At 43.5% G+C, this 16,604-nt stretch overlaps 1 protein-coding gene and 1 pseudogene across 7 annotated transcripts in view; both read right to left on the minus strand.

The window, feature by feature from the left end:
- Nucleotides 1–6,543, minus strand: part of ECI2 (enoyl-CoA delta isomerase 2) — a gene marked incomplete at its 3' end in the record, with an annotated part of 37,462 nt that extends 30,919 nt beyond the window's left edge. For 2 of the 6 annotated variants that reach the window (XM_082234542.1, XM_082234541.1), the window contains exon 1: nt 6,451–6,543. Coding sequence is in view for 4 of the 6 variants with exons in the window: in XM_082234538.1 (XP_082090664.1) it covers nt 4,134–4,219 (86 nt within the window). The other 4 variants (XM_082234538.1, XM_082234537.1, XM_082234540.1 and 1 more) reach the window with 3 other exon arrangements.
- A 2,784-nt stretch (nt 6,544–9,327) lies between these two features.
- Nucleotides 9,328–16,604, minus strand: part of LOC309539752 (enoyl-CoA delta isomerase 2-like) — a 32,190-nt pseudogene continuing 24,913 nt past the window's right edge. The window contains exon 5 of the transcript in view: nt 9,328–12,964. The product of the transcript in view is annotated as an enoyl-CoA delta isomerase 2-like (transcript). The remainder of the gene's footprint in view (nt 12,965–16,604) is intronic.

The following is a 16,604-nucleotide window of genomic DNA, read 5'->3' on the forward strand; positions in this document are numbered from 1 at the left end:
CAAAGGCTCGGGTTGCCTTAGAAATATGATGCAACCTGTCCAGTTACTAAGATCTGCAGAAGAGGCTCTTTTGAGGATGCCACCACCTACAGAGGGCTGTCCTCTCCTTTCACTCCAACTGTGAAATAGAGCAATGGTTCTCAAAGGGTGTGGTGTGCCACACTGGTGTGGCAAGGGAGAATGGCAAGTGTGGCAGGAAGATTCAAGGACAATCAAATAAACATTTAAACCAGAGTTTCCGAACCTTGGATCTCCAGCTGTTTTTGGACTACAATTCCCATCATCCCTGACTACTGGTCCTGCTAGGGATGGGAGTTGTAGCCAAAAACAGCTGGAGACCCAAGGTTCGGAAACCACTGAAACATTTCAGTGTAGTATAGAATAAAAAGGTAAAGGGACCCCTGACCATTAGGTCCAGTCGTGGCCGACTCTGGGGTTGCGGCGCTCATCTCGCTTTATTGGCTGAGGGAGCCGGCGACAGCTTCCGGGTCATGTGGCCAGCATAACTAAGCCGCTTCTGGCGAACCAGAGCAGTGCACAGAAACGCCGTTTACTCATCTACTTGCACTTTGATGTGCTTTCAAACTGCTAGGTTGGCAGGAGCAGGGACTGAGCAACGGGAGCTCACCCCATCACAGGGATTCGAACTGCCGACCTTCTGATCGGCAAGTCCTAGGCTCTGTGGTTTAATCCACAGCACCACCCATGTCCCATAGGATAGAATAGTATAGAATATAGTATAGTAGTATGGGTTTTTTATTTGTTTGTTTGTTTATTTTGCAGAATATGGATAGATATCTTTATAAAATGAGAGCAAGAGCCACGTCATCGACCCAACACGCCTCCCTCCCATCTGTAATGGCCATGAGGAGATTGGAAGATTTCACTTCCATTTAAGATCAACAACAGTTTAGCGTGTCATCTGAACACTAAACTGTGTTTAATCTTAACTATGATTAGTGAAAGCTGGTCGTAGATGGTGTGGAGGTGCTTACTAGGAGAGAAGAGCCGGTGGGAAAGGTGGCATGGTGAAAACACAAAGGCAATGGATTGGCTCCAGAGGTGCATTTTCAATGTGCTCACCTTACCGCAGGCTTCCTCAACCTCGGCCCTCCAGATGTTTTGAGACTACAATTCCTATCATCCCAGACCACTGGTCGTGCTAGGGATGGGAGTTGTAGTCCAAAAACAGCTGGAGACCCAAGGTTGGGAAACCCTGATTTAAACATTTCAGTGTAGTATAGAATAGTATAGTATAATTTGTTTATTTATATTTATATACAAAATGAGAGCAAGAGCATCAAGTGATACTGAGGACAATCCTAATTGTGATCCAAAATCACCACTCGAACAGAGTGCTGGAGAATAGCATTGGCTATTCTTCTACAGTTCTCCATGAGATTTTCAACTTCAACAAATATGAAAGATCAGAAAAGAGAAATAATTCTCTGTGTTGATGAGGAGTTAAGAGTCCGTCTCAAATTAGACCTAATATAAATGAGATTACCCGGCAAAAGCAAGCTCACACCTCTCATTGAGTTTGTATACATATTTAAGGTAATAAATGTGAGAGGCTTGTTTGTAATTAAATTTTGGGAGGAATTCATGCTTTTATGTAGCTGCATTATTTTATACTTTCTGGATGTCTCATGATATTATAAAGGAATTGTGTTCTATGTTATAAATCAAGCACTGCCGGGAGTTGCTTCTTTTTCCCACCAATGTATTTGTTATCAATAAAAAAAATCAGTGTGGCACGAGCAAATTTTTATTCTGAAAGTGTGGCCAAGAGAAAAAGGTTTGAGAATCACTGCATCTATATCTGCTTTTAGAAAATGTGCCAAGTCACATATTTTCATTTGGCCTTTAAAATTTCCTAATGGTGTTGCTTGTTTAATGTTTTCTTTTATTATGCTTTACTGTTGATTTTAATGTGTTTGTGCTCTTTTGTTTTTGATTTGTTGTACACTGCCTTGCTGGGTTACAAAAACGCAGTGTAAACCCATTAACAACAAATGATAAATAGTAGCAGCCCAACACATACCGCTTAATAGTCCTGAAAATGTGTTATATTTAACGCGGACTGAACTGGCGCTAAATTTACATCTGCAGCATCCTTCCCTTTTACATGTTCATACTATCCCATATTAGTCTACCACATTCAACAATCTGAATTGCTTACTTGAATCTGATTTTGATTATTATTTTTTGCGCAGTAAAGAAGTCAATCAGAAGTTGAAGTGGGTTTTGCAGGGGAATCATCATTTCCTGGCAAGATTCAGCTGCTCATGAATGATTCACCTCTCTTTCATCTCGGAGTAACTAATCACGTAAACAGCAGGGTTCTCTGTACTACTTGCTGGGTGAAGTTTACAGCTATGGAAAACAACACAGCAAGTCGTGAAAAACTCAAGCTAATCATGAAAGAAAGCGGGTGTAGCTGAAGCATCCTAAAATTCCTTATTTGCATTGATAAGATAACAATATATTACGATAAGAAATGCTGGAATTACAGCCCCAGAAAAGTGTTGGTCCACCCATGGAAATCAGTTGATACCCTAATGTAGACTCATCTCCACTGGCTCACATTCCAACAAATGTTCAAGCTATGTTCATGGATGTTCCACTACTAAGGTTATGGAAACACATACCATTTAATCCCAGGCTAATCTATTACAGACTCACACTTCTGCTCAGCTGCCAGGCAGGTTACTTTTTGAAAAATTAACAGTGGAGTTGTGTTTTTTACCTGCAAACACCCCCCCCCCCAAATATCATACCCTGTTGCAGATAGCTTTCTTCAAAGTCAAGCTCCTATATACAAGTCAATGATGACAAAGATTTTGGAGAATGTCCTGCTCTATTCTTAGGAGTAATGGGTGCTCCTCTGAAACATTACTTGCTACCCCATTTGCTTACCAGATTACTTGTTGATAATTAATTAATTAATTCCTATTTATTAATCGCCTTCCACATATATATACCTCAAGGTATATATAACATAATAAAACATCTAAAAAACAGTTACACGGAAACAGAATATGAAATTTTAAAACAATACAAAATGGACACCCATACTTTTTCAACCATATTATTATTAGTAGGGTGTGTGCTGTGTTTTTTTGCAGTTGCTTTTGCAAAAACCTCTGTGCAATTATGTAAACCACTTGACAATTGCACATTAAAAACATGGTAAATATATTTTCACTCCATCAGGCTTTTGCCTGCAGCGGTTGCTTTTACTTGTGATCTCTGCAGGTGTTGTTTTTAAAAGGATTTCATTTTTCATATTTAAACTGTTTATTCTTTATATTATAATATTTTTGTGTGATGTTAAATTGATTTAAGCATCAGAAAAAGGAGAGAGCAGACATATTCATTTAAATAAAAATAAAAATAACTATGTGTTGTGCTAAAGTCCTGCAGGTGTTTTTCATTGGCAATGATATCCCGTCCACATACTTGACAGGACCAGGTATGGACATAACCATACTGTGATGCAGTCATTCAACTCTTTTTAAATAGGACTAAATAGGTCCACTGTCATACAGGAAGCAACATTCTCCAAAGGCTATTTTTAAAAACTGAGGAACATAAAATGAAAATAGTAAGGACATATGGGATAAGGGAGTTGCACTTCACTTCACACCACTACTTACATTACAAATAATACTTAATAGGCAGCTATCAAACACACACAGTAAGTCCTACAGCACTGAGGGGAATATATCAAGCTGTACATAGCAGTTCCTCAAATTAAAACTTGCTAGGCAAAACGTTTTGCACAGGAGCCAAATCAGAGGCATTCACTTTTTGTTATCGCTGGCAACACCTGTAGAATTTTTAATCTGCAAAGTATCCCAGCAACCATCAGACTTCTGAAATTTGATCACTGGGTCGCCCTGACCTGGGCAGGATGCTCAGCAAGCACACAAATCCCATCTCAGCAATTCGCAAGAAACCCTGCAAAGTGGAGAGGCCTCTCATGTCGTATAGGAATTTGAAACAAACAGAAGCAGAACAACTCCCCAATTGCTTCTGCTTGCTCTATGGCTCCCAACTGAAGGCCTGGGAGTTACTTAATGGGGATGAACCACACTCAGCACTTATTACATAAGAACATTAAGAATAACCTGCTGGATGAGAAAGAGCCGGAGCAATGGGTGTGTGTGCGGCTGTTTTTGTTTGGACTCAGATGAAGCCTCCAGAGGGGCGCCATTGAAGCTCTCAGCCTGTGCGTGTGTGTCCACAAATGTGCATGGGGTGGATGGGTGCCAAACTGGGTCTTTGACCAGGGTGAAATAAAGCCTAGTTTTGCCCCTGGATGAGGCCAGCGGCCCATCTAATCCAGGATCCTGTTCTCACAGCAGCCAACTGTAGGAAACCAGGGAGCACAGCATGAGCAAGAGCACACTGCTGCCTCCAACACTCCAGGGCATCTGAGGAAATTATAATGGACCCAGGCACTTTTTTAAAAAGGAGGGTGCAAGGCAGTTGTGGGCAGTAGGCCCCTCTGAGGCCCTACCCATTGCCTCCCCCAGGTGCTAGGTGTCGCAGGGAGCCCCTCCCCCATCCGGGCTTAAAGCAGGTATTCCACTCTTATAAAACAATTGTCTCCCTGCTTATTTAATTTATATGCAGAATTCATCATGCGAAAGGCTGGACTGGATGAATCCCAAGCCGGAATTAAGATTGCCGGAAGAAATATCAACAACCTCAGATATGTAGATGACACCACTTTGATGGCAGAAAGCGAGGAGGAATTAAAGAACATCTTAATGAGGGTGAAAGAGGAGAGCGCAAAATATGGTCTGAAGCTCAAGATTAAAAAAAACTAAGACCATGGCCACTGGTCCCATCACCTCCTAGCAAATAGAAGGGGAAGAAATGGAGGTGGTGAGAGATTTTACTTTCTTGGGTTCCATGATCACTGCAGATGGTGACAGCAGTCATGAAATTAAAAGACTCCCGCTTCTTGGGAGAAAAGCGATGACAAACCTAGACAGCATCTTAAAAAGCAGAGGCATTACCTTGCCAACAAAGGTCCGTATAGTTAAAGCTATGATTTTCCCAGTAGTGATGTATGGAGGAGAGCTGGACTGTAAAGAAGGCTGATCGCCGAAGAATTGATGCTTTTCAATTACGGTGCTGAAGGAGACTCTTGAGAATCCCATCGACTGCAAGAAGATCAAACCTATCCATTCTGAAGGAAATCAGCCCTGAGTGCTCACTGGAAGGACAGATCCTGAAGCTGAGGCTCCAATACTTTGGCCACCTCATGAGAAGAGAAGACTCCCTGGAAAAGACCCTGATGTTGGGAAAGATGGAGGGCACAAGGAGAAGGGGATGACAGAGGACGAGATGGTTGGACAGTGTTCTCGAAGCTACCAGCATGAGTTTGACCAAACTGCGGGTGGCAGTGGAAGACAGGAGTGCCTGGAGTCACGAAGAGTCTAGAAATTTATTATCAATTTATTCTAGAGTCTAGAAATGCCTGGAGTCCATGGGGTCATGAAGAGTCGGACACAACTTAACAACAAGAAGAGTATATATTTAAAGTAGATGAATAAATGAGCAAATTAAGTTAATTTGGATAAGCAGAAGATACTAAAAATTTAAGGAACCAGAGAAAGAGGGGGAAGTCAAGTTTTTGCAATGTTAAAATGATTGTAAAATCAGTGACATATAGTAACCTGAAAAGCATAAACATAATAATAATAATAATAATAATAATAAAGCAGGTCTTCCACACCACAGGGTGTCCCTTATTTCTAGACACACTTGATCCCTGGCATCGCCACACTTTGGCAGACTTTTTGTTGCATTTGCTTGCGCCCACGAGGTTCTAGGTTCAATCCTCGGCCTCTCCAGCGGAGAGCTGCGAGGGAGGCCCTAGTTTTAATAATAATAATAATAATAATACTTCTACCCCGCCCATTCGAGCCACTCTGGGTGGCTTCCAGCGTGCATATAAATAATAATAATAGTAATAATAATAATAATAATAACTTCTACCCCGTCCATTCCAGCCACTCTGGGCGGCTTCCAGCGTGCATATAAACACCGGAAAACCTCTGGAGAGCCTCTGCCAGCCAGTGCAGGCAACACGGAGCTAGATGAGAGACTACTAGGGCAGCTCTCCCTCCGCCCAGCTTCGCCAGCAGGTTGGCGGGATGTCGCAAGGACTCGCAACAAGGACACGCCTGTGGTTCTCGCCCTGTTTCACCGGGTTGGCCTGGCAGGGAAGGAAGAGTTGGAAACCCAACCAGACACACTCGCGCCCCTCCGCCCCACCGCCCGGGTCGAGCCGCTCTCACCTAACCCCGCGGAGCGGGCGGCGAGGGCGAAGCAGCAGGCCCCGCGTCAGGCGCTGGAGGGCGGCAGCGCCGCTGAGCATCGCTCGGGAGGGGAAAAGGAGCCGGGGCGGAGAGGAAGCGAGAGAGCTCCTACCTTGGCCAATGAGAGAGCGCAGAGGGAACCGGTTCTCCCACCCCCGCCCCACTTCGGGGAGGCTCGCAGGCCGGGCCGGGCCGAGGCGGGGAGGAGGAGGAGCTGCTGCCGCGCAGAGGATCATCCAGGGAGGAGCCGCGCAGGGGGAAGGCGGCCGGAGGAGGCCTGGCCGCGCGGTGGCGCGACTTTGCCCGGAGAGGAGGAAGCGCCGAGGGTTGCGGGGGGAAATGCTGCCACGCTGGTTTATTAGAAACAAATAAGCAAACAAAAACTAAGTAGTGGGGCAAAGTCGCGCCACCGTTATATATCCCAAACAGTGCCGGATTTACGTATAATAAGCTAAATAAAGTATAGCTTAGGGCCCCAGTCTCTTGGGGGCCCCCCAAAAAAAATTTAAAGGAAAAACAACAACTGAATGTACATTTCCAAAATATAAGTCCCAACAATTTCTTGGATAAAATACATATTTTGTTATGTGCAAATGGCTTTAGATACCTATTAAGGTAAAGGTAAAGGAAGCCCTGACCATTAGGTCCAGTTGTGGCCAACTCTGAGGTTGTGGCGCTCATCTCGCTTTACTGGCCGAGGGAAACAGCATACAGCTTCCGGGTCATGTGGCCAGCATGACTAAAGCCGATGCTGGAGAACCAGAGCAGCGCATGGAAACGCCGTTTACCTTCCCACCAGTGTGGTACCTATTTATCTGCTTGCACTTTGATGTGCTTTTGAACTGCTAAGTTGGCAGGAGCAGGGACCGAGCAACGGGAGCTCACCCCATCGCGGGGATTCGAACCGTCGACCTTCTGATCGGCAAGCCCTAGGCTCTGTGGTTTAACCCACAGCGCCACCCACGTCCCTTTTAGATACCTATTAGGTCCATAAATTACCAGATAGCATATATACAACACCAAAAACAGCGACAATTTGTTGTTGACAAAGGACATCTGGACATATAAAGGGCCCCATTACCTTCAGTAGCTTAGGGCCTCATCAAACCTAAATCCGGCCCTGATCTCAAACAGTCATAGGAGGAGTCAACTTCTTTCCTTCACCCTCCTCCCTAATAAAATATTTCAGGGGCGCTTCCCACCCCATCACCCCCCAAAAAGGCTGCTGGACATAGCCATTCAAATAGTGAGTGTGTGGCACATCATGTGGCCGATTATGCAGGGCAGGACTTGCCTGCCCCCCAATAATAATAAGTGCTTTTTTCCTTGGGGGACGCAGGAGTACACGTACCCCTAAACATTTTGTGAATCTCAGTTTGGCCTCATCGAGGGGCAGTATTTCAATATGAGTAGGAAAATGAGAGTGCGGCTAAAATTTTTTTTTAGAAAAAAAGCACTGACAATAATAGGTAAAAGGTAAAGGACCCCTGGACGGTGAAGTCCAGTCAAAGACGACTCGGGTTGCGGCGCTCATCTCGCTTTTCAGGCCAATGGAGCTGGCGTTTGTCCACGGACACCTTTCTGGGTCATGTGGCCAGCATGACTAAACCGCTTCTGGCGAAACTGAACACTGTAACAGAAACCAGAGTGCACAGAAACACTGTTTAAATAATAATAATAACAACAACAATTATTATTATTATTATTCTACCCTGCACATCTGGCTGGGTTTCCCCAGCCACTCTGGGAGGCTTACAGCACATAAAAAAAAATAATTGTAAAATATTAGACATTAAAAATTTCCCCATACCGAGTTGACTTCAGATGTCTTCTAAATGTCAGATACAGTGGTACCTCAGGTTACATACACTTCAGGTTACAGACTCCGCTAACCCAGAAATAGTACCTTGGGTTAAGAACTTTGCTTCAGGATGAGAACAGAAACCGTGCTCCGGCAGCAGGAGGCCCCATTAGCTAAAGTGGTGCTTCATGTTAAGAACAGTTTCAGGTTAAGAATGGACCTCCGGAACATATTAAGTACGTAACCCGAGGTACCACTGTAGTTGTTTATTTCATTGACATCTGATGGGAGGGTGTTCTGCAGGGCAGGGAATTTGTTGTGAAAAGTTCCAAAATCCATACTGGAGAAAGGCTGCAGTTCATTTGTAGAGCATCTACTTTACCTGCAGATGGTCCCAGTTTCAGTCCTCAGCATCTGCTGGTAGAGCTGGGAAAGCACCTCATCTTAAACCTTGGAGAGCTGCTGCCAGTCAGTGTACTGTAGACAATGCGGAGCGCGATGGACCAATGGTCTCAGTAAACAGTGGCGTCCTATGTTTGTGTCTACCTCCCCCCCACCCAACAAGAATGTCATTGTAGTTATCAAAACCACACCCCCACCAAAAAGCTGGAAATTAGCACTGACGGACATCTACGTCTGTGGAGTTTGCACTGTTTCGTTCTTCCACTGGACGCTCCAAGCTTAGACCCCTGAGCTTTAACATGCCATTCTTTTGTGTTTCTGTACAAATAATTTAGAAACATATACCATTTCTGGAACCTAAGTTATGCCGCCTGTCTTTTCTTGCTGACCTTTGAAGAGTTTGTAAGCAAACCATTTTTAACTTAACAAATATGTGGTCTATTTCTATGCTAAGGGAAGCGTGGGGAACTTTAGAAGCGATGTAGAAAAGCAAGTTTTAAAGGTCTAACATGCAGCAAAGTAAAACATGTTTTGTGGTTTTAAATCTCTGCTTAGGGTACTCTCTCCAAAGAGTACTTGCCCAAAACTTGGATCTATTCTAGGGGCACCCATGGAATTCTCCTTTTCTTGTACCTAGCATTTTATTATTTAATTAAATTGCAAAATAGGTTAAGCCGGGGGTCAGCAACCTTTTTTAGCCATGGGCCGGTCCACCGTCCCTCAGACCATGTTGGGGGCGGGCGGACTATTTTTTTGGGGGGGAGGAATGAATTCCTATGCCCCACAAATAACCCAAAGATGCATTTTAAATAAAACCACACATTCTACTCATGTAAAAACACCAGGCAGGCCCCACAAATAACCCAGAGGTGCATTTTAAATAAAACGACATATTCTACTCATGTAAAAGCACGCTGATTTCCGGACCATCCGCGGGCTGAATCTAGAAGGCAATTGGGCCACATCTGGCCCCTGGCCCTTAGGTGGCCTACCCCTGGGTTAAGCCGACGCTAATGGCTTCCATTCCCTCAGTGAGGGGAAATTCAGTGCTATTCTTAAATCAGTAGGGGTTTTTTTGAAGGAAAACGTACACCTGGCCTTAGGCAGCTCAGCCTCTGCCGCAACACAAAAGTAAGGCAGTAAAAATCCCTCCCCAGCCGCTGTCCATCAGAATAATACTTTCTATATGCAACAGCTAGCTAGTTGCATAGTATTCATAGAGCGGTCCTTGGTCTGCTTCTTAAACAGCTAACCTGCCCCTCCTTTGGTTTCCCCTTTTTAATATCTGAATCAGAATTCTATAGCTACATTAGCTGGCCAGTATGGTTTGTTCTTCTAAGCTTTTAGAGTTATGTGCTCCATATCTCTCCACTTCCCATAGAGATAACAAGTTTTTTTAAAAAAGAGCATTGCCTTCTTCGCAATTGAAATAGCCTCTCAGGAACAATGATAAATATTTGATGGGTCAGAGTAAACACTACAGGTGCTTTTGTGCTGCATAGAAGTGTAATAATCAATGTTTTTCACCCTCAGATGGAAGAGTTCAAACAGTTAGTTTACTCTCCTGTCTAAAAATATAGGAATGACCTACTTATTAACAACAACAGAGGTGGAGAGGGGGAGCTCTGTATCCCTAGAGGAAAAAACAGCACTTTACATAGATTAAAATCCTAGCCCCTCACTTGCTTGAATTGTCTGCATGTTGAGAGTAGCACTTCATATGTACTACAACTGCAAAGTGCATTTTCTGTTATTTCTCCAGAAACAGCATATTGCAGAATTCAAAGACACCATCAGATTTCATGTCTAGAATTTTACTTGCCAGTTGTGCATTTACAAATGGCATTGGGTCTTTTATCCTGTTTTATTTCTTTATTTAATTTGTATCCCACTTTCAGCTTTTAACAGATGGCTCCTTAAAAAGAGAACATCATCTCTTTCCCTTAGAACGTAGAAGTAGCTTATTAAGGGTGCAATTGTAAATGTGCTTTCTAGGGAAGAAACCCCACTGAACACTGTGGGATAAGGGTGCTTGCACTTTTAGTATGGAATACCTGTGCTCCTTTCACTACTTTTTGGAGCATATCCACAAAATGTTGTCATCCAGTTGTGCCTTCCTGTGTTTTCCCTTGGCATCTTCCATCTTTTATACACTGCAAAAACCACATAATTTTCATTTGTGGAGTGCAGGTGATCACATCAGGAGTCAGGGCTGTTGTGAGCTGTAGTTCATCAATGGACTACAACTCCCATCACTAAAAGAAAAAGAAAAAACCACACACACTTTTATGCTGTGCTGCATCTACACACCTTCAAAAACTGGTGGGCTCTACCCCAGTCTCAATGAAAGTCTTTAGTCTTCCCCATCCCATTGCTCCACCTCTTTCTTGCCTCCCAGGACATGCTCAGGTACCAAAATTCTTTTTTTGTTTCAGGAGCTACAGATCCTACTTAGTCACTTATGGTGTTGAAAAATCTGTAGCCACATTTACCTGCTTTGCCTTGCTCCAGAGTTAAGAAAGGTAAACAATTCATTTGGGGGTTATGGTTTCTGGCACAGATTACTAGGTGGCTGAAACTGAAGTCACTTATCCAGAAGTAAGTTCATTGAACTCAATGGGACTTATTTATGAGTAGGCATGCATTCGATTTAAGGTGTACAGTTTAAAACAAAACTATAGGGAGCCAGGTAACTGGAATTAGCTGGATCAAGTGCTGAAGATGTGGTTGAGTTCTCCCCCCCCCCTTTGTTTGTGATTTTTGTTCTTTCATTTTTGGCAAACTCTCTTGATATCTCCACAAATTTCAGGGTGGTAAGAGAAAGGAATCTAAAACATACATCACAAAAATTCAGTGCAACGCTGCTATGATGTTAAGCACACTGCAAAGGGCAGAATTTCACAGGAAAACAGTAGCATGACCACTATTCTACAGGATGTTTGAAAATATAAAATCACATTAATTGAGCCTTTACAAAACGTTGGGTTGCACAGAAATTTCTCCCACTGCATAGGCTTTGTAATAAAGTAACTTTCATTCTGTTGCCAGAGTGCAAACAAGGAAAATCTCTTTGGGGGAGGAAACCATGGAATGAGAGTGTTTTAACCGTATGATGTGCTTGCACTGCGATTCTGTGGATGTATGAAAAGGAAAACACACACCCTTTGTCCTTTAGACTTGCCATTTATTTTGTTCTTGCACAAAATGGTTGCCTACATATTTATTTATTACAAAGCTTCAATAGTCTAAAAAGAATAAGTCAGTGGTATACTGTGCACTTTACAATTGCATCCTAAGGAGCACAGCAGGAATAGTTGGGTTTTCACAACGGGGAGTCATTGCACACATTCAAAGTACATTTTCATTATTCTGCATGATGTTGCTTTCCCAGTACTTTTGGTTTTTTGTTTTTTTGTTTTTTTACAGGAAATGATTCCCAATGAACACTGACAAGATCATGCTTATATACTCACTAACAAGGCAGCCTCATCCTTGAATTATTCTAGCTGGACAAGGATAAGACTGTCATTAATTTTCCTTCATTGGTGCATCTCCAAATTACCCTATCATAGTGATGCATTGAGGCCAGTGTTACTTTATGTCAGGCATCAATACAAATGTGTGCATTTACAGGCAATTGTGTACACATACAGAGGCATACATAGAGGTTGGTGAAACAGACCCCCCACCACCACCCAGGGCACAAAAATCACCTATCAGACTATGGGGTGTATGTCATATATTGTGTGGCAATGAAGCAGCACTGTCGTGGCGAGATCGAACACAGGCAGCTCCTTGTCAAGGGCACAAGGGACCCTGGGTATGCCTCTGTACACATATGTACATTTAACATATCCAGAAACAGAACTATTCTGATCTTAAAGCAGCCAGGAAACAAGCCAGCAAGGAGCTGATGCAGTATGGCAATCAATTTTAAGCCTGACACGCATGAACTCAGTGTAGCTAATACATAATATATACAGTGACAGGCTGTATTCATGAGGAATAGCACTTGTCTGTTACAGGGATTCAGCATTGCAGAAGGATCTTGATTGGCACTAGGGGACCGGGGACCAGCCCATCCAAGCAGCGAGGCTGCTTGGAGGAGAACTGCATCACCAGGTCATCCTGTCACATGCATTACACCATACAATACATCATCCCTTACTTAGCGCTGGTGTCAGAGAGACTAAAAATACATACAGAACATAAACGCAAGGGCAAATTCCACAGGGGCAATAAAAATCCTTTTCCCCCACGGTCAATATTATAATTTTGACTTCTTCTGGAAGAAGCTTGTTACAGCATTCATGCACTCGTCTGAAAAGCATCTTTCCACAAGCTGGTCACACTCTCATGAATTGACTGCATGCAGTTTTTCCTTTTCCACACTTCTCATTAACTGCTTGGAGAGGGCTAGAGACTGGGGTGGGGATGAAATAGGAAAAAAATAGTCGCTCAAAATGAAGGATGCCTTATTGGTTTCTGCACATTTGGGGGCTCTAGTCACATAAGGGCAAACAACCTACTATAAATTCAACTGGGATATTATCCCAAGCAAGCCCTATTGGAATAGATGGAACCAGTACAAGATGCTGGTCACACCCAATACAATTCTCCCCCCACTTGAAAACTGCTGAGGAGTCTCTGTGCACAACTTAATCAAAACAAATTTGTTCTTCTAATTAAGTCCTATTTTAGTTTTTTTTTTTAAAAAAAATCTTCGGGAGTGACACCATAATCAAAACCAGTGCCATATCATGGAACCTTGGGTCAAGGTCTTGTTAACCTGTTCAGTAATCCAGTCCTGCTCAAAGTGGCCTCAATCTCCCCCATTAGAAAGAAAAAAAATCAAGTGCAAAGTACCTTCTGCAACCTTTCCAGTTGCAGCTCTTCCAAGTGTCCCTATTTACTAGGGACAGTCATGGATTTACAGAAGCCATCCTGGTTTCTCATTTGATCCTGGAATGTTTTTCCTTTGGACATCCCTATTTTCATTGGAGAAATAGGAAGTTTTTCAATGTTTAATGTTTTATTATGTTTTTATATACATTTGAAAATGCCCAGAGTGGTTGGGGCGCAACCGAGTCAGATGGGTGAGGTAGAAATAGTGACATTATTATTATTATTATTATTAGTAGTAGTAGTAGTAGTAGTATAGAATAGGACATTCCTATTTTTATTGGAGAAATGTTGGAGGAAATGCCATTGGGTACCAACTTGAATAAAATATGGGGGGAGGTAAGCCCCGCCCCACATAATCGATCACATGATGCAGCACACATACACCATTTGAATGACAATGCCTATCAACTTGGAGGGGGGCCCTCAAATATTTTATTGGGGGGCAAAGATCCCTCAGCCCCTAGAAGTTGGCTTCTATTATGCCAGTTGTGTGGAGCTCAGTGTCCACAGTCTGAATGCTTCTGCTCCAGGAGGTAGCATCAAAATCAAGAAACTTGTGGAACCTTACAGAAAAGAGCGCCAGTGAGATTACATTTCCATCTACCAGGAAATTCTGCTATTGATCTGAAAGCTGAAGTTCTTCAGCAAAGAAAGGCTCCAGTGTGAAACTGCTGAACTAGAATTTATTGGCAAGTTTTCATCCTATTTGTCGAGAGAGACCAAGGCTTTCTCTTCCAGCACAGGTGTTAATTAACATAGCAATACTAGGAAGATTTATTTTTTTATTCTTGTTGTTCCTAATTGCTGCTCTGGTGCAATATTGTTGCGCTTATTTTATAAGCTGCGGCACAGAATTGCCACAGACTGTGAGGCCTGTTCAGGTCACAAGGTTACGCAAGTCACAAAAAACGTGAGCAGGGATAGGTGTGTTAGCTGTGCGTCCGAAGCACAGGATTTGCTTCCACTCATGGAGGCGCCATATGTGATGTAGAGCCCTAGTGTTCCAGGGTTCTTTATTACATGGGGAAACTACTGTGGGATTTTAAAATGCAGTCAAACCAACAATTCATGTTTCGTCAGAATGCGCTGAGGCTCACAGTCTTCCCGTAAACTTGCTAGAGAGAGCTCTGTGATAACAACCCACCCGCCTTGTGCTCTAACAGGAAGAGAGTATGGATGTGTGTGTGTATATATATATATAGAGAGAGAGAGTATATATATATATATATATATATATATATATATATATATATACACATACACACACACACACACACATACACATATACACACACCGTATTTTTCGCTCCATAAGACGCACCAGACCACAAGACGCACCTAGTTTTTGGAGGAGGAAAACAAGAAAAAAAAATTCTGAATCTCAGAAGCCAGAACAGCAAGAGGGATCGCTGTGCAGTGAAAGCAGCAATCCCTCTTGCTGTTCTGGCTTCTGGGATAGCTGCACAGCCTGCATTCGCTCCATAAGACACACACACATTTCCCCTTACTTTTTAGGAGGGAAAAAGTGAGTCTTATAGAGCAAAAAATACGGTGTGTGTATATATATATATATAGAGAGAGAGAGAGTATATATATATATATATATATATATGGGGACGCGGGTGGCGCTGTGGGTAAAACCGCAGAGCCTAGGACTTGCCGATCGCATGGTCGGCGGTTCGAATCCCCGCGGCAGGGTGAGCTCCCACCCACCTGGCAGTCCGAAAGCACCCTTAAGTGCAAGTAGATAAATAGGCACCGCTTGATAGCGGGAAGGTAAATGGCGTTCTGTGTGCTGCTCTGGTGCCGGTTCACCAGAGCAGCTTCGTCACACTGGCCACGTGACCCGGAAGTGTCTGCGGACAGCGCTGGCTCCCGGCCTCTAGAGTGAGATGAACGCACAACCCTAGAGTCTGTCAAGACTGGCCTGTACGGGCAGGGGTACCTTTACCTTTACCTTTACCTTTACACACACACACACACACATATTATATATATATATATATATATATATATATATATATATATATATATATATATGCTTTCGTAGATTTTCACGGGTACAGGAATGCAGGTTTTGGTGTCTTCGGGTGTCTTCCCGTGTAAGAGTCGGGGTGTCTGGGCGACGTTTCGACGAGGTCTCACTCGTCATCTTCAGGCTGGTGCTTTCGGCTTCTTGTTCCAGTAACAAGAAGCCGAAAGCACCAGCCTGAAGATGACGAGTGAGACCTCGTCGAAACGTCGCCCAGACACCCCGACTCTTACACGGGAAGACACCCGAAGACACCAAAACCTGCATATATATATATATATATATATTATGTATAGTATGCGTGTGTATGTATATATGTGTGTGTGTGTGTGTGTGTGTATATATATATATATCGTATTTTTCACTCTATAGGACGCACCGGACCATAGGAGGGTGAGAACGGGGGGGGGTGTCTTGTTCTCCCCCTCTAAAACAAGGTGAGTTCAAGAGCAGGTCTGGGAACAGCACAAAGGCTGCATGCAGCCTTGCCGCTGCCCCCCAAGCTTGTGGGGCTGGCGGTGGGGGGAAATGCTGCTTTCCCCCACCGCCAGCCTCAAAGATCCCTGAAGCCTTTGGAGCGAAGCTGCACTCCAAAGGCTTGAGGTTTCGGGGACATCCTTTGTAGCCTCCGCAGGGCAGTGGGGTGAAGGCAGCCCGCTGCCCTGCGGAGGCTTTGCGCAGCCATCCCGAAGCTAGAACAGCGAGACTGAGGGCTGCGCAGCGCCTCGTCTCGCTGTTTTGGCTTTGGGCTGCAGTGTGTGTGTATATATATATCCTTCTTCCTGCCAGGGCACTCTCCGCTTTTCTCCAACATTTTCACCAGTGTGAAAACACCTGTATTTTTAAGCTACACTTATGTCTTAGTAACTGAATTACCGTTCTAAGCCTGCCTGAACAAAGCTACTGTTATCAGTTACTCTACAAGAAGCATACTGAGTGAGCAAATGTTATTTTTGCCTTTTACAAGACTGTTTTGTGTGTGATTATTATTTTAAGCAGGAGGGGCAAAAGGGGGCAATGCCAGGAAAATCTAGTCTGCCTTAAAGCATCCTGGATTACTTATCAACTAAAAAGACTAAAACTATGCTATCTAAGCTTCCCTTTTAAGTTGCAAAGGGATGGCACT

Source organism: Podarcis vaucheri (assembly GCF_965113315.1).
Source record: "Podarcis vaucheri genome assembly, chromosome: 8".
Taxonomy (NCBI): domain Eukaryota; kingdom Metazoa; phylum Chordata; class Lepidosauria; order Squamata; family Lacertidae; genus Podarcis; species Podarcis vaucheri.